This window comes from Acomys minous (assembly GCF_964271855.1).
Source record: "Acomys minous genome assembly, chromosome: 5".
NCBI lineage: Eukaryota > Metazoa > Chordata > Mammalia > Rodentia > Muridae > Acomys > Acomys minous.
This window is the reverse complement of record NC_140494.1, coordinates 32,476,212-32,494,787: the sequence shown is the minus strand read 5'-3', so window position 1 is coordinate 32,494,787 and position 18,576 is coordinate 32,476,212. Positions and strand designations below refer to the sequence as shown.

At 42.8% G+C, this 18,576-nt stretch overlaps 3 protein-coding genes and 1 long non-coding RNA gene across 7 annotated transcripts in view; 1 reads left to right on the top strand and 3 right to left on the bottom strand.

Annotated features, from left to right (window-relative positions):
* LOC311598136 (uncharacterized protein) overlaps positions 1-18,576 on the bottom strand; it is a 133,798-nt gene that overhangs the window by 36,303 nt on the left and 78,919 nt on the right. The window lies entirely within an intron of this gene.
* LOC311598134 (uncharacterized protein) overlaps positions 1-18,576 on the bottom strand; it is a 34,044-nt gene that overhangs the window by 7,469 nt on the left and 7,999 nt on the right. The window contains exons 1-2 of one of the 3 annotated variants that reach the window (XM_084783034.1): positions 12,123-12,168; positions 11,741-11,984 (exon numbers count right to left, since the gene is read on the bottom strand). The exons of 1 other annotated variant lie outside the window; for it this stretch is intronic. In XM_084783034.1, the coding sequence (XP_084639160.1) occupies positions 11,741-11,914 (174 nt within the window). In that variant the 5' untranslated portion in view covers positions 11,915-11,984; positions 12,123-12,168. One more of the 3 variants, XM_084783033.1, reaches the window with a different exon arrangement.
* LOC311598150 lies at positions 11,931-17,234 on the top strand. Of its 2 annotated transcripts, none has more exons than XR_014779495.1 (3): positions 11,931-11,995; positions 12,807-13,045; positions 15,837-17,234. It is a non-coding gene; the product is annotated as an uncharacterized lncRNA (long non-coding RNA). The 2 variants fall into 2 exon arrangements; XR_014779496.1 differs by having other exon boundaries at positions 14,975-17,234.
* Positions 15,202-18,576, bottom strand: part of LOC311598137 (zinc finger protein 431-like) — a 31,383-nt gene continuing 28,008 nt past the window's right edge. The window contains exons 5-6 of the mRNA XM_084783044.1: positions 17,223-17,314; positions 15,202-15,360 (exon numbers count right to left, since the gene is read on the bottom strand). Of these exons, the coding sequence (XP_084639170.1) occupies positions 15,349-15,360; positions 17,223-17,314 (104 nt within the window). The 3' untranslated portion in view covers positions 15,202-15,348. The remainder of the gene's footprint in view (positions 15,361-17,222; positions 17,315-18,576) is intronic.

The window sequence follows — 18,576 nt, the reverse complement described above, 5'->3', positions numbered from 1 at the left end:
AATGGAAATTTTTAAACACCAAATGCAAGAAAGTAGTTTTTAAAGAAACAATGCATGATTTCTATTATACACCTAAATAACTTGTTTTGCACTAACTACTTTATACATCATTAGCACTCTTGAAAACCAGTCTGTCCCCATTTTTATGTGTATCTCTGTGTGTGAGAGAGAGAATGTCTTCCATGAGTGTACAGGTGACACAGGAGAGAGGAGGGTGTCAGATGCCCTGAATCTGAGTAGCAGGTGCTTTTAGGCCTCCCAACTTGACTTGGGTATTGATATCTGCTGAGTGACCTGCTGGCCCAGCCATATCCCCTAGAAATAATGAGTCATGAAACCAGCACAGCTGTTTGACAGAGTTCCAGCAAAGCTGAGCAGATTAGGTTTTGGTCTCTTGCTTTTTGCATCTTGGGGACTTTATGCATGATGATTCATTTTATGTCTTTTCCTAAGAAAAATTATGTTGAGTACTTTTAGGAAACTCCTAAAATTAACTTATCTGGCCACTATTTGAAGTCTTCTTTATTCCCTAGAGACCATTAAGCACAGATAAGTACATCTTCTTAGAGTGTCTGCCTTGAGCAAACTGAAATGGTGTAATTGGTGCAGGGTAAGCGGAGACAATTGACAGACTCTGACTAGACAGGACAATAGGTTACAGATTCAAGGCCTCTCTGTATTGTAGTATAAAGATGTGGGGCCACACAAGGTTCACCCCTGGAGTTAAAGGAACTCAGTGAATAAGACAGATGACAAAACAAACAAACATTTCCTACCTTATAGAGTAAATGATGAAACATAGTAAAAGAAATTAGGTATTCATATTTGCTATTCATAAAAAGATCAGTTCTGATATTGTGTTTATCTGGAGTGCTTTCAAACAGCAAACACTGCCAGCCTAAAAACAGGCTGTCATAGAGTAAATGTGTTTGCTTCTGGAGGAGACATTCTTTGGATTCTTTAAATTGGAGTTATAGGGCTAATAATAAAAACTCTGTTTGTTTTCTATTTTGTAATTGTGAAAATAAGTGACTCCCAGGACCCTGATGTCTCAGTATTAAGATGTTGGGTATGGGAGGCTGGAGAGATGGCTCAGAGAGTAAGAGCACTGGCTGTTCTTCCAAAGGTCCTGAGTTCAATTCCCAGCAACCACATGGTGGCTCAAAACCATCTATAATGAGATCTGGTGTCCTCTGTACATGCAGACAGGACACTATATACATAATAAATAAATAAATCTTAAAATAAAAAAGATGTTGGGTATGTCTACTGTAGAGACAGTTCCTTTCCCCCTTTCCATGCCTCCTGGAAATACCACAGACCATCCCCGACTGCCCTTCTTTTCCTGCCTCACCTCCGTGTCACAGACCCTGCTCAGGAAGACACCCATGCTCAACCACATGCCACATCTACCAGAAGACCAGGTAGGCTGTCCACAGATCCACCGCACTGTCTATTAACCCGACCCAGTTGTCACAGTTGCCCCTAGCACTAGACTAAAACAGCAGGGGCAGCTTCAGCTTTCTTCTGTCTATGCTGCTGTGGATTGCTACGGTCATCTTTCTCTGCCCTCCTCCTTCTCCAGCCTCCAACACCAGCAAGCACTCACTCTTGAACACACCAGCCAAGCAGTCAGTAAGAGAGCCAACACACTCTCTGAAAATCCACAGAGCAAACAGAAACCCAGGAACAAAACACCCACCCAAACAAGACAATCCCAGAAATCAGCACCTAGACCACTAATCACCACATAGCTGAAACCACAAGAAAAAGACCTTAAAACCAACTAAGTGAAGATGATAGAGGTCCCTAAACAGGAAATGAATAAATAATTTTTTTTTAATTCCAGGAAAATGCAATCAAGCAATGTGAAGAAACCAATAAATCCCTTAAATAAAGCCAAGAAAAAAAACAAATGAACATTTTTAAGAAAGCACACAAAAATGCTTAAGACCTAAAAATAGAAATAGAAACAATAAAAGAACCTACAAACTTCGGGAGGCAGAGACAGGTGGATCTCTCAGTTCAAGGCCAGCCTGGTCCACAAAGCAAGTCCAGGACAGCCAAGGCTACACAGAGAAACTCTGTCTTAAAAAAAAAAATAAAAATAAATAAAAAATAAAAAAACCAGAAACAAAAGAAAATTAAAAAGAAAAAGAAAACACAAACAGGGAATCCTACAAATGAAAATCTTTAGGGTCTTAGGAGAGAGATGGAAGAGAGAATCTCAGGCACTGAAGATGCAACAGAAGAAATGGACTCACTGGACAAAGCTAATGTTATATCTAAACATTCCTGACACAAAATATCTGGGAAACTGGGGACACTTTGAAAAGACAAAGCATAAGAATAAAAGGAATTGAGAAAGGAGAAAAAAATGGCAAGCAAAGTCTCAAAAAATATTTTCTTTTCTTTTTGGGGGGAGAGGGTTTCAAGACAGGGTTTCTCTGTGTATCCTTGGCTACCCTAGACTCACCTTGTAGACCAGGCTGGCCTCTGCCTCCCAAGGGCTGGGATAAAGGTGTGCACCACCACCGTCCAGCTCAGGAAAATATTTTCAACAAAATTCTATAAAAGGAAACTTTCCTAACCTAAACAAGATGCCTATCAAGGTAGAAGAAGCATAGAAAATACCAAACAGACTGGACCAGAAAAGAAAGTTCCCCCTGCCACATAATAATCAAAACACTAAGCATACAGAACAAAGAAAGAATATGAAAAGCTGCCACACAAAACAAAAATAAGTAACATATAAAGGCAGACCTATTACAATTACACCTGTATTCTCAATTCAGACTCTAAAAGCCAGAAGGGCTTAGACACATGTACTACAGACTCTAAGAAACTCCAGGTGCCAGCCAGCATCTCTAGACCCAGAAAAATATCAATCACCATAAATGGAGAAAATAAGACATTGCATGGAAAGTCAACTTTAAACTATATCTATCTATAAATACAATCCGACACAAGATTCTAGAAGGAAAAATCTAACCAAAAGAGGTTGACTAAATATATGGAAATATAGAAAATAAGTAATCTCACATTATCGGCAAAACCAAAAGGAAGCAGAACACGTGCACCCGCGCGTACTTGTACACACACACCCACACCCACACCCACCCACACCCACACCCACACCCACACACACACCCACCCACACCCACACCCACACACACCACCACCACCACCACAGCTACAAACAACAACAAAACTCCAGTGGAATTGATCTCTCTCAATATCCCGTGCATGGTGGCGCACGCCTTTAATTCCAGCACTCGGAGGCAGAGGCAGCTGGATCACTGAGTTGGAGGCCAGCTTGGTCTACACAGGGAGTCTAGAAAAGCCAGGGCTACATAGAGAAACCCTGTCTCAAAAAAAAAAAAAAAAAAAAAAAAAAGACTCAGTTCCCCAATAAGAAGACACAGGCTTACAGAATGGCTGCTAAAACAGAACCCATCCTCCTACTACATCCAGGAAACACAGCTCAGCACCAAAGATAAACACTACCCTATGGGAAAGGGTTGGAAAAGATGTTCCAAGCAAATGGACCTAAAAATCAAGATGCTGTTGTCATTTTAATATCTAACAAAATAGACTTCAAACAAATATTAATCAAAAGGGTTTGAGGAGAACATTACACATTCATTTTTTAAAAGTTCACAAAGATAACAGTTTAATTCTTACAAACAGGAGGCTAGCATAACAGTCATCTGAGGGACCTCATCCAGCAGCTGATGAAAACCAATGCAGAGAGCCACAGCCAAACATTAGGCGAAGCCTAGGTAATCTTACAGAAGAGGGCGAGGAAGGACTGAGAGCATCAGAGGTCAAGGACACAACAAGAAAACCTAAAAATCAACTAACCTGGACGCATGGAGCCTTACATTGATCGAACCACTAACCAGAGGGCATCCATGGAATGGATCTAGGACCTCCCAGGCAAATAGAACAGCTGTACAGCTTGGTCCTCATGTGAGATTCCTAACAGCAGGGAGCAGGGGCTGTCTGACTCTGTTGCCTGCCTTTGGATCCTTTATCCCTAACTGGGACGCCTCAATAGAAGAAGATGCACCCCGCACTAGTTGATAGGACAAGTTGTTATACCCATGGGAGGTCTCCTCTTCTCTGAGAGGAAAGGGAGGAGACTAAGGGGAGAAGAGAGTTGAGGTGAAAGGGAGGGACTGGGAAGAGAGGAGGAGGAAGTCCCCACTGGGATGTAAAGTAAGTAAATGAATGAATGAATGAAAAAAGTGATGGGAGGATGCTACAATTCATTAAAAAAAAAAGTCAGAGCCGGGCGTGGTGACGCACGCCTTTAATCCCAGCACTCAGGAGGCAGAGGCAGGTGGATCGCTGTGAGTTCGAGGCCAGCCTGGTCTACAAAATGAGTCCAGGATGGACAACCTGGGCTACACAGAGAAACCCTGTCTCGAAAAATGGAAAAAAAAAAAGTCCACCAGATAACATCTCACTCCATAACATCTTTGCCTCAACATAAGAGCACAGGCCATTGTAAAAGAAACACTTCTGCAACTTGAGTGACACACTGACCCTCACGCAGGGATCGTGGGAGACTTCTGATCTCACTCTCATCAGACAGGTCCTCAGACAGAAACTAAACAGACAAATACTCCAGCTGACTGACATTAAAAATCAAGTGAACCCAACTGATAGTTATACAACATCCCACACAAATAGAAAATAATGTATCTGTTCCTCAGAAACTCAAGGCGCTTCCTCCGAATTATGACATGCTCCAACACAGTGTAAGGCTCAACACAGACAAGAAAACTGAAGCAACCCCCTGCATCTGTTCAGACCACCATGGGTTAAAGCTGGACATCATCAACCATAGAAACAGAAAGCTTGAAAACTCATGGAAACCGAATAACTTCCAACTGAATAAAAACTTGGGTCAAGAGAGAAATAAGTTAAAGACTATAGAATTCAATGGAAATAAATACACAGTATATTCAAACTTATGGGACGCAATAAAATTGGTGGTAAGAGGACAGTTGATAGCTTTAGCTGAATACATAAAAAATGGAGATGTCTCTTACAAGCAACTTAACAGCACACCTGAAAGCTCTAGAGCAAAAAGAAGTAAGCACACTTTGAAGAAGACGGCAAGGCAGCAAGGTTAGATAAACAATTTAAGTAGATCTGTAACCTCTAGAAAAATAGAAGAATTCGTTATAAGACTCTGAACAAAAAAATTCCCAGATCTGGATGGTTTTAGTGCAGAACTCAAACAGATTTTCAGAGAATAATTAAGTCCAATACTGCTCAAAATATCCTACAGGAGGATTATACAATTCAGAAGGAACATTATACAATTCATTTTATGAGGCCACAGTTACCATGGTACCCAGCAAATATATACTCCACAAAGAAAGAGTATTACAGAAATACATATGTAATGTTATATACTACTGCTATAGTAATTATATAATACATGAAACATATACAAACTGATATAAAAATGCGGGGCTGGAGAGATGGCTCAGAGGTTAAGAGTACTGACTGCTCTTTCAGAGGTCCTGAGTCCAATTCCCAGCAACCACATGGTTGCTCACAACTACCTATAATGTGATCTGATGTGCACTGTATACATAATAAATAAATAAAATCTTTAAATAATAAATAAATAAGTAAAAATGCTAAATGTTTAAATACATTGTAGAAAGCAAAAATAAAACTGTTACTATCTAAGGCGGGTTATTTGATCAGAAGAAACCAAAGAGATGTGTCTCTTGGTTCAGACTATTACATTTTTATTCAAGAATAATTTGTTGTCACTATTTAATTCAAACAAGTCCATCTGTTTCATGACCTCATATTTACTTTTTCTTCCAGTATGACTCATTAGCAGAAAGCTCGCATACCATACATAAAAGACTTTCTGCATTTTTATAGTATACTATAATACCATATTTGCTTACCATCTCTATAACAACTCTTGCTACAAAAGCTTGATATTTACTTTTTCTTCTCCACATAACTCTAAAGCACTAGAAAAACCCTTTGAAGGTGATGGCTTCAACCACATTCTATGATCTTTCTGCCCTTCACTTTCTACTGCTACTCCAGGGTAGACAAGATGGCCGAGGCTCTCACGTCCATCTGACAAACGAGAGGGCATTAAAGAGTAAAACCAGACGGGAGAAACAAGGTGGCTTGACACTGCTTCAACTGTAATTGCTTGCTGTCTCGTGACCAATGCAGCACTGACTGGGAGAGTCCTTTATACGTGTATAATGTTTAACCATTTGCTACTGTCTTCATTCATTTAGCACAATGTAAGTATGATGTACCCAGCTTGTCCTAAACAAGTGGGCGTGGGGGTTATTTTAAAACTTAGGTCGTCACGAGTATAACTCCAGTGAGCTAAGAATCCTGATGCTTCTTAAAACTAATTTCAAGGGGATGGAAAATGTACTGAGAAAACTGCTGGGATTCATAACAATTCTGCCATTTTTAAAAATTAATTTCACTTTATGAGAACTCTGCGTACTGTAGACACACATAGACATGGACAGAATGAGACTTTGTGGAGAGCAGGGTTTGCTGTGTTGTCTGTGGTACTGAGGTTGCGTGGGTGTAGGCAATATGTCCAAAGGCATCAGAATACATACACTAAGCACATGTGATTTCCTACCAACTATCACGGTGCAGCATGGTTTTTACTAATTTTAGCTGGTATCTGTGAAAAACCCCAGCCTACTGTTATCAGAGTTTCACATTCAGATTCACTGTTCAATTCTGGACCACGTTTTGTTTTCACTTCTTGTCTTCTCAAATGAATCATACTTAGCAGGGTAGCTTTTATGTGACCATAACAATGTATTCTGTGCCAATAAACTCTATTCTTAAGTTCTCTTTCTATATTTCACGTCAGCTTCAGTTTCACATACTTACTGTAGTATGCTTACTTTGTAGCATAAATTCAATATAATCCTAAGAAAATTCCTAATAATCTTAACAATGAAATTGATTGCAAAGCTATATGCCACATGAGGAAAACTCAGAATTATCAATAGGAGTATGAAGAAACAGCACACACATTGGCACAATGTGATTTCTGTACTTACCACAAAGCTACAACAATCAAGAATATGTACAGTATTTGTGAAAGAATGAGGGGAATGAGAGAAAAAAACCAAAAACATAAGCCTAAAAATACAGTCAAAATTTCATCAAAATACCTAAGTCAGCCGGGAGAAATGTGTACTTGAGCAATGTTACCTTTGACAGTATGTGTATACAAATTAAATAGACATGGACTTCACAGCTCCTAAGAAATAACTCAAATTGACCCCTAAACTGTTATAATTCTGACCTTCCAGCTACTACTGATCTCACTACCAAACAAAGAGGCCCCATGCTCTAGAGCTCACTCATTGGTGTCTTTTCCTTCCCACTGACCAACCAGGGTGCAGCCTGAGTGGACTTGTAGGGTGTCTTCTCAGCAATGAGCTGCGGAAGCAGGATTGGGCATTCAAAGCAAGGCTTAACTACACGGCACGAGGAAAGGCTGAGCTACAGGAGGCATTGCTATAAATAGAAACAAATATGAAAGCACTTGAGAAAAAGGAATGGAATTCTCTATGATTGGGAAACTAGATAACAGACACAAGAAAAAGAGACTAGAGCAGTGATTCATAAAGAAAAATACATTTAAAAAATAACACCAACAACTGACTTTTTAGAAGATATATTGATAAAACACACAGGTGCCCTGACTTTGAAAAAGAACAGGCCCTTCCTAGTAGAGCGAATGGCATCATAAGACAGGATTTGGCCTTGCCCCTATGCACAACGTTAGCTGCACATAGCTAACCTGTGTCTGTACAGCCAAAGGCCTGGGTTTCAAATCTCTGAGCTGAGTGTCAACAAGGATTGCTGGCTCTGTTTATTAACAATTAAACTTTATTATACAACCCAACTAGCATATACAAGAAGGAAAAAAAGGTTAAAGGGACAGAAGAGTAAACCTTCTGGAATCCGTTTGGCAGGACGGGTCCTTAGGTGTCTCTGTCCCACGAGCTGGTCCGGTCCCTTCCTCTCTCCGCGCCTTCTCCTTTCTCCCTCTCTACCTCTTGTTTTTCTCCTCACCACCTTGTCAGTCACAGGCAAAGGGCGGTCTCCTTCTCCCTTCGAGGGTCAATTAGGAAAACAATAGCCACGGTGGGGTTCCCAGGTAGGCTTCCTGAATTCCAAGCCCAGGAAGGCTCCAAACAGTCTCTCACAAGGTATTCATGGTGTGCCCCAAGGGTAAAGCCCGCCAAGACTGCTTCCACCTGTGACAAAGCTTAATCTTTCCCACAAAGGATTGCACATATTCACATAGGAAAGTCCCTTATTTGGAAATACAATGTTCACTTGCTTAAGCTATCCTACCCTAATTGTACACCCTCCAATGTGGCTTGATTCTATTCACATGCACGAATTAATAAATGCTGAGAAAGTACAAAATCACTCACCCTGCCTCAATCACGTTCTTCTTCATAATGGTGACCCCTGCAGCCGACTCTCTTAAACCTGGGCAACCTACTTATGGCCTAACTGGTTTGACCTTGCACTGTACACAGTGAACTGTTCCTCCTGTTCTGGTCTGAAGGCAGAAGCCATGCTCTGCATGCAGATCCTTTTCCTAATCCCGAAATGGAGAGCTCATTACATGACTCTATGAGTAATTTTAAAACACTGTTGTGCTCCAGAGCCCTTTACTTTAAAATTTTAAGGATTTTTATCAAAAGGAAATCAAGGCCATTGTCCTGAAGGGAAACACGTTGGGTTCAAGGTGACCTGATGAACATAGCTTGTCTCAGGAACATCTTTCTCAGCCGGGTGGTGATGGCACGGGCCTTTAAACCCAGCACTTGGGAGGCAGAGGCAGGCGGGTCTGCATGAGTTCCAGGACAGCTAAAGCTATTACAGAGAAACCCTGTCTTGAAAACCCAAAACAAACAAACAAACATCTTTTTTTTTTTTTTTTTTTTTTTTTTTGCTTTCTCAAGACAGGGTTTCTCAGTGTAGCCTTGGCTGTCCTGGACTCGCTCTGTAGACCAGGCTGGCCTCGAACTCACAGTGATCCGCCTGCCTCTGCCTCCCAAGTGCTGGGATTACAGGTGTGTGCCACCACGCCCGGCACAAACATCTTTCTAAAAGGCTGAAGTTGCAGCTGTTCTGGAATTAATATGCCTTCCCTAGGAGATTTCGCTCCACACACAAAAGATTAGTTAAGAAAAATCACTTTAATGACAGCATAAATTCGGCTCTGGCTAACGCTCAAAGAAGGAACAGGAGAGAAAAAAGTTTGCATTCTGCCTATGCTGTCACCTTAAGTCTCTTTTAGGCTCAGGCCCCAAGTTATGGTTTGAACAATTTAAACATGGACTGGAGACTGACTGTCTGTCCACTTACACAGATGGGAGAGTTGCACAGCCAAGACAGTCCCAGACTAATTTCTTAAGTACACCAGTGCCCTGAACCAGCAGGTCACTGTTCAATGACAGGATCCTGAGTTGAAGGTGCCAGAAGATGAGAAGACAGGAAAAGAAGAAGGTAGAAAGTACACAAGCTAGGGTGGGGAGGTCTTGCACACGCTCTGTCTTGTACCAAGTAAGAGTCTTAAGAATAGCATCGTGGCAGCCTGGTCTACAAAGTGAGTGCAGGACAGCCAAGGCTGACAGAGAGACCCTGTCTTGGGGTAGGGGGATATTGGAGGTGGAAGAATAGCATCTTGTATACTACCTACAGTAGAAAAATGGAAAGAAATGGCAGACTTCTAGGAAGTCAGCAGAAACTATCATACAATGGGACAAACTCAGGAATTGCAAAACAATACTGCACAAGGGGAATGCAGGGTATCACAGAAACATTACTGACTAAGCCTACAGTGGCTATGGGACTGATAACCAGTGGGAAGAGCTGGGTTCTCAGGGTCTGAAGTAACCCCTCTCCACAGGCTCTTGGATGCAGACCGTTACCAGCTCTCCCAGGCATATTCCTGGCTTTACAGAAAGAGCTCTGTTTTATTCTTCTTACATTGGGGTCTTGGGGAATGCTCCCAGGCTGTTACTGGCGCTGCCAAGCATGTCCTGGGTGTGAGAAGGAGCTATGTCATTCTTCACACATGAGGGCCTCATAGAAAGCCTTGCTTGATCAGGCTAGCCCTCAACACGACAGTGTTTTTCCTTCTCAAAGAGCTGCTGCCTGGTGTAGTCTTGCCCATGGGGCAGAACTATGCTTTTCTCTTTAAGAAAGCTGGACCTTTATGGCACACCAGACCTTAATGTTGGTTGTGACCCTGTAATGCCCCCTTGAGCAGCTTGTTAGAGGCCTTGCTCTTTGATATGAGGACGGGCCTAGCAGCTGATTATAAGTCAGAGCTGTCTCCTTTGTTATGGTTTGGAGCCAAAGGTCTGGACAATCCTGATGAACAAACATGCATATCCTAGCATCCTAATCTCTAGCAGGCACGGCTAGCATACTACTCCTCTGTGGGGTGTTGTAGAGGCTGCCCTCCCTCAGCTAAACTCTACTTGGTGTCCCTTATTTCCTAAGCATTGGTGAATCCTCCACATCATCATCTCTACTCTTCTACGTCACAGCTGAGTGCTACCCAACACCTGAGGTGCCTTTAACAACCTCCACAGATTATCTCCAAATGGATCTTATACCCTGTAGAGGAATGTTGATTCAGAACCAGGCTGTTCTAGCAAGAGATCACATCCAAAGATCTTCTAGGTCTGTGTGCTCTGGCTAGAATACAAACACGCATTTAATCCTGGAGACAGAGGCAAGCAGATCTCAGTCCACAGCCAGCCCGGTACAGAGCAAAGATCAGGTCAAGAAAAGCTTAGCTCCAGGCATGGTAAATCATGCCTTTAATCCCAAACAAAGGAAAAGTTAAGTTTGTAGAAGGAAGCACCCATGTTTGAAAGTGTTGTCTAATTGAGTGGTAGGAAAGGTGACAAATCAGAGACCATTTGACAAAATAGGACATGCAGTTTTTCAGAGAGAGGAGACAGTTTTACCCAGACAGTAGTAGAGAGATGGGTTGCAGAGAGAGAATTCAGGTGAAGACCGAATGAGCCAGAAAATGAGAAGGAGCCAAAAGTTTAGAAAAGATTGTTGGAGTTAGTTTGAGACTAAGCAGAGCAATTCTGGGCCGAGAGAGAAGCCACATTAAATAAGTCAGGTGGGAGAAGAGTTTGAGCCACAACAGCTGAGCTGAGCCAGCATCCCAGAGCTCAAGAAGAACAAGGAAGGGTGAGCTCATTAAGCAGTAAGTCTCAGAGGCTGAGAACATTCTAGGCCTAGGTGAGACTGTAGAGAGGCTAGAAGCTTCCAGGACTCTGCCTAGGCCAGCAGGAGGCAGTAGGCCTCCCCGACAACGTTTGAGACAGGAGAATAAAATAACTTTTACAACACACAAATGTTAAAGGCTAACGGCAGAACTTCAGAAGATACTAGAGAAACTAAGGCTCTCCGAGTTCGGCATCCTACCCAGGACGAGTCTACACACAAGCCTTTGTTCCCAAAGCTTAGCGCAGACTCATCGTGAAGTCATTCAAAGGCCACAGTGGAGTCCAGGGAGACTAGGACAAGGGACCTCACAGGTGGCCGCCTCTGGGTGCTGCTCACCGCCCAGCCCCAGGGACAACGCACCCCCATGAGCTCTCTCTGCTCAAGCATCTCTCCTCCCCTATGTGGGCAGTGACCCTGTGCTCACCATATCGCGACTTCCAGGCTTGCCTGAGCTCCCTTGATGCACCCAGCGGCGCTCCGCAACGGAGCGGAATCTGTAGCAAAGCTCCCGGAAGAACCCGCCTCCTCTTCTGGCTGGCAGGTCCGCCTGAAGGTCCTGATTGGCCAGTGACTCTTGAGTGACGTGAGCACCTCCCATAGGGTTGGAGTGTGCGGAAGGCCCACAGCATACTGGTTCCTGGCCCGGGAGGGCCAGACCTTTTCCAGATCTGCAAGTTCAGTTCGGTATCACTTATGCCTATCCTCCAATAGCCTGCCCGCCAGCCTTCCCAAACAACCCTGGGGAGTATCCACCACTCTGCTCGGCCTTCTGCTCCTCCCTTTGTGGGCAGTGACCCTGTGCTCACCAGCTCCAGACATCGGAGTTTTCTTTTTAAAAGTATCATCCTTATGTCTGTCTGTCTATCTTCTATCAATCTATTATCTATCATCTATCTACCTGTCTTGTCTTTCTCTCATCTATATCTATCTATCTATCTATCTATCTATCTATCTATCTATCTATCTATCTATCTATCTATCTATCTATCATCTATCTAATCACTTTGCAGCCCCCTCCCTCCTCTCCTCCTAGTGTCACCCCCAGTCCCTACTGTTGGGAAATGGTCTGATGTATTTTGATGCTAATTACTGCTTGCTGACTCTGTGACCCACCTTTTGCTTAATAAAAGACCATCCCGCCTGGGCTGGGCAGAAGAGATAGAGAGTGGCTAAGATTCCAGAAGGAGAGAGAGGAATCCTGGGAAGGAGAGGAAGAAGGACCAAGAGGAGGAAGGAGGGTCCTGAGAGGAGACGGGGAGAAGCACATGGCAGCCCTGCATGGAGTTTTGGCCCAAATGAAAAACATTAACACATAGTTGAGATTATAGATAGGAGGTAGTTTGACAGAAGTTATTAGAACCAGATGACATGGGATTGAAGCAGGGATCCCTTGCCTGCCCCACTATGGGAAGTAGTTTAGAAGATTAATGTCTGCCCTGCCCCATGAAACCTTCAGAATTGTCAAGCACCTCTGGCCCCTGGCATTTCAGATAAGAGACACGGGATCTCATACTTTGAAAGGTGAATCAAGATTTGACTGCCCTGGATGCTCGGGTCAGCATGAGGACACATCCATGCCACATCTTACAAGCTGGAGAAGCGGCACCCAGCCATTTATAATTCATCCCACTCCTGCTTCCTGAGAGTGTTTGATATGTGCATTATTGTAGAAAAATATGTACATAAATTTGAAATTTTGAAACAATTTAAATGAACAGACACATGCCAGGTAAGTGATTATATCAAAAACTCTAAAATAAAAAATTAATAGACTATAAAAATTTACCTGGGAATGAGATTTTTTGCTGTGTTTTAATTTTTTTGTGTTTGTTGCTGCTATCAAAAACAGCAATAAAAACTTCAGGGATTATTTTCTTGTATATAAAATCTACCGAAAGCTCATTGCGCAGCTCCCGTGGTTCATGGAAGCTGACCTCTTCTGAGTGACCTCACAGTAAATCAGCTTCCCCTTCACGTATTTCACTCGCAGCACATTTCTTTCCCTAACCTTTGAACATGTACAGTGAGGTGAAATGTCTGTTTGTTGCTGCTGCTTGTGTCTTTGCTTGTGAACACCTAGTAGAACACACTCACATGTAAACATCCCAGGATTCCCTGTGCAGTCCCGAGGGTTTATGTGCTAACAAGTTCTGGTCCATGTTGTGTACCTGTTTTCTTTTAATCCGATGTTGTGTTTTTTCTCTTCTTTCTCTTTGTTGTTGCTTGTTTCTTAGAGACTTTCAGTTTGGCCATATGGACAGAAATGGCTATGTAAGCATGATGGAGTAAGAAAAGTCCTGATGGTTTTGTTGGTAGTTTTCTACTTTGATATTTCTAATTTGGAGAGATGGGGAGTGACTTAATTAGCTGCAAAAAACATACCGAAAAGCACTTGTCATTTTCTGATGCTGACATTCTCCCATTAAATGTCTTATTTTATTTTATAAATCCTGTATTTTGAATTTATTGATATTTACTTTTATTCTTTACTATAGAATATTATTTACCACCTCAACATTATAACGCATAGTGTTCTCAAATAATGTTACAATATGTATATTTGTAGTTTTATAATACATACTTTAATAATTTCAATAGGTAATTGTGGGATGATATGGTTGTTCACTAGTTAGAGGCACTTGCTCACAGGCTTGACAAGTTGAGTTTGAACTCAGGAGAGGCCCAATTCCTGAGAGTTGGCTGACTTCCACATGCAATTATTGAAGATACTTAAAGTAACTGACACTAGTACTTTTTCAGTTTTAAAAATTCATTAACATATCCATGAGTGTAGAATAAATTTTAGGTTTTTGTTTTTTTTTTTTAAACCAACATTCGCTTCCTTTTCCCCCCCTCATCTCCCTCTGAAACACTTCTGCCCAATCAGTCTAAATGAGGCAGGTCCTCAGGGCAATAGAATGTGTGGCTGATGCGCCTCACCATAGGTGACTAAGAAGTGAAAGACCCCCAAAGGGAGACCCTCACTCAAGCCTCAGGATGGTGCGCACCCAAAGACACACAAACGACTGCCTTGCTGTAAACACATGAGGCAGTTTATTGGCGGAGCTCCGGGTCGACACGTATCTCACGCAGGAGACAGAGGGGTCGACCCAGAAGCCCAGGGGTTAGGGGTTTATATGGTCAAGGGTCGGGGGGAGTGGGAAGTTTTGGCGCGGCCACACACGATTGGTTGTTTTAAACATTTGAACATCAGCAAATTGTGTAGGCAGATCTGGGGTAAGCTCAGACTTAATCACATGGGAACAGTCCTTGGTTCCCTTTTTTCTTGAAACCCAAGGGTAGATGTTTATCTGAGCTAACGACACATCTGGTTAAACTCAAACCTGAAACACTGTGTGCAGGCCTCAAGGGGGGATTAAGCAGACACCATAAGATCAGATGAGGGGTCTTGGCTCATTACTCACTCGACCATGTCCGGTACCTGTTTCTCTCAGGAATTTGTCCTTGTGTATTCTCCCTATCTTTTATGGCCAGCCAGTCCCTAGAACACTCAATAGGCCTTTGTCTCCTATCTCCGCATTCTTTGTGACTTATCATCTGGGACCTTGGGCTAGCATACCTGTAGACCTGCACTTATGAGTTAGAGAGCTCTGCTGTTCTGGTTGCTTTAATGCTAATTAAAATTTTTCCCTTTCAGAAGCAAACAGAGAGGGAGAGAAAAGGAAACAAGAGAAACCTTCAAGGCCATGTTCCCAGTGACTTGGTACATCTAGCTAGCTTAACTGATGAAGTGGAGTGGGTCCGTTTCCTCTTCACCACCACAGGCTTGGCAGGATGACACTGGCACCACACATGGTGGCCAGAGACAGAAAGGCTAAATCAACAGTCTTAACCATAGTTGTGCTGAATACTTCAAAGCAACAGTACTTTTTGCTAGACAGACATATTAAGGATGTCAGTGGCATGGTCCAGTTCATTAACAGCATTCTGGACAGTGCAGCACCAGTAAGTAGCCTCAGATCCATTGCAGAGGTATGAAGGGAAGGAGGCAGAAGAGGAACCAGCTCTTCTTTACCTTTGATCCTGGAAAGAACAGGTAATCATTGTCTGGAGGGAAGAAGGAATCAGCTTCCTCCCACTGCTTTCTCCTGTCTCATTCAGTCAGCCTATTAGAGGATCACAGAGGCAGAGGTCCCTCGAGTTCTTTGGGACACTTTTGCTTGTCACAGTGATGGGGAAAGTATTCTTGGCCTCTAGTGTTAGTGGAGATATTAGTAGGTTTATGACCTGGAATAATGCTTTTTAGAGAATTTTCCTGGCACTTAATACCCTGGAGAGGTGGCTCAGAGGTTAAGAGCACTGCCTATTCTTACAAAGGTCCTGAATTCACTTCCCAGCAAGCACATGGTGGCTCACAACCATCTACAGTGAAATCTGGTGCCCTCTTCTGGCCCGCATGCATACATGGAGGCAGAACACTGTATACATAATAAATAAATGTTAAAAAAAAAAGTGACAGTAATTCTCTAACAGTGTCTTCCTTCCTGTGTTGATCCCAGATGTCTTGCAGCTGCTCCATGCCACTTTTCACTTGCTGAGGCCAAGGCCACATGACAAGGCATCTAGCCATTTCCATTGGTGAGGAGTACATTTCGGTAATCTGGATGACCCATACATAGCATCCTTCTGTTTATCACTTTCCTGTTTCCACCAAAATGGTTTGGCCCCTTTGTATTCTGTCGGCCAGCTGCCCTTACTTTCACCCAGGTCCACACTTCCTCTCAACAGTCTTCTGTCCATCCTGCATACCACTACACATGGGCACAACAGCATCAGTTCTGAGCACTAAGGAAGTGCTTTAGCCAGTGCTACTCACCAGAAGATCCCATCCTTCTGAAGTACTTTCCTTACTGGATTTTTAAGTGTTACTGAGGCTTTCTAGGGTTAGGGTTGGTAGTCATACATTATCTTGTTTTGCCTCTTTCTCACTCAAATTCAAATTTCTACCTCTTATTCTGTCAATCAATCCAAAGTGATCTTTTCATCTCTGGAGTCTTGCAGAGTAACAAGACCCAACCCATGAAATACATCTTAGTGGTAAAAACCAACTCAGTAAAATGATTTTTCTGAGAACTGAGGAAATAGCACAGAACATAAAAGGAACTAGTAAATTAATGTAGCTTTACAAACAACCAGACGACTCAGATGTTCAAATGTCATGTGAAGAGACTATGTCTTGGGATAGAAACAGATGGCTCTGGAGTCCAAAGCTGGTGCCTTTTACAGAGGACCCAGGGTCAGTTACCAGCTACAACCCTTATAACTCAGGTACAAGAGATATATATAACTTTGGTCTCCTGGTACACAAACACACAGGGGCGGGCACGCACAAGCACGCACGCACGCATGCACACACATACCCTAAATGAATAAATAAAATCTAAAGCAAAAACAAAATTAAAAAATTAAGACCATGTACATAAACCCTTTATTGGAAAGACCCACAAGCAACATCGTAGAGCTCAACACAGAGACAGTAGTCTTGTAGGAGATACTTATGTATGGGTAGTTAAGAAAAAGAAGGGTCGGTATTAAGTACTCAGGGTGTTTCATTCCATTTCCTATTGCCCATCTGCACACATGAATACTCACATGTGCATGTATGGATGTCCAGAGCCAACCCAAGGTCACTCAAGGCTAAAAGAATCTACTGGCTATGGAAAAATGGACTGATGGTCCATTCTAAAGCTAACTTCCTCTTTTCACCCCCTGCAGATGTTGTTTAGCAGGATAGCTCGGGACTTTCCGAGAGATAGTGTTCTGAGATAAACCACAGGATGTTCCCCTGATGGCATCATCTGGAGGCATTCTCAGGCCTCCACCCCTGCTGCTTAGCCCCTGCCTCCACCCCATATAAGCTTTTGCTTTTGATTCAATAAACAGACCTTGATAGGAACGCTACTTGGTCTCGACTCTTTCTTTCTCATCCCATCCCTCAGGTATGGCTCCCCTCGAGACCCCGTAATTACTGGTCCTGCTGGACAGGACAAGCATAAATTATTTTATTTTTTTCATTTTTTGAGACAGGGTTTCTCTGTGTAGCCTTGGATGTCATGGACTCGCTTTGTAGACCAAGCTGGCCTCGAACTCACAGCGATCCGCCTGCCTCTGCCTCCCGAGTGCTGGGATTAAAGGCGTGCGCCACCGCCGCCCGGCTGAACATAAATTTATTTAGTCTTTAACATGATAGCTATTCTCATTTATTCATTGACAGAGTTCAATAGCAGCAAGAGAAAATCTGTTGTGGCCTTAAATTTGCACCGTGCTTTTTGTGTCAGAGTTCCATTCAAGTGCAACGGAATTCTCTCCCCGCAGTCCGTATTCAAGAGCTCTCCCGCTTATGGGCTGCTTTCTCTTCGGCCTGCCGCTGGGTATCATCAGTATTTATGGACTACGGAATCTTTACAGCTGACACAGATGGAGGGTACATAGAAGAGCTATATGAAGGGTCCCAAAGCGATATGGGAAACCAAGAACAGACAGGAGAGAGCAAAGAGCAGGAGGCCAGCAGTGCAGGGCGTCTAGTCCCTACTGTGCAAGAGCCCAAGGATGGATTAGAAAAGAAGAAAGACATCACAGATAAAAAAAAAACCTTTGATAAGATTTCAAATTGTTGAAGTCTATCTGATTTGCTTGTTGGTGTTTATAGCACACAGATACAGTATTTGTTTATGGGACTATTAAAAGTACCTGACCAGAAATCATATAACTACTTAGAGTGAAAATGGGCCAATGTCTTAGTGAGAAATAATGAGGGTAGGAGTTGAATGTGAGAATGATAAAGGAAAGATCCTATTGCTCTGGGCTAAAGAGGGGGAAACAGGGATGGTTTGGGAAACTAAATACTTGGTTCAGGAAGGCCATCACCACACACCCATAGACACCACCCAGCAACAACTTTACACAGCTGGTGATTTCCGGTGAAATAAGTGAGAGAGGCAGAGGGCAGGGAACCCTTCGATGACACCTACTCAGGTCACTCTGGGGACAGAGGGTCAAGGAATCTAGAAGAGAAAGAATACATCCAGCATGCAAAACTTCACAGAATATCCCTTTATAATGGTTTGTATTGGGTTGGAAATACAGCTCTGGGATTCAGTTCTTAACTAGCATGTATTAATCTCTGGGTTAAACTTCCAATGCTGTAAAAAATAATTCCTAAAATCATAAAGTGTTTTGTATTGATTTTTAAATCTCTTGGTCATATCTGACCCTCTCCTGACTCCCATAACCTAACAC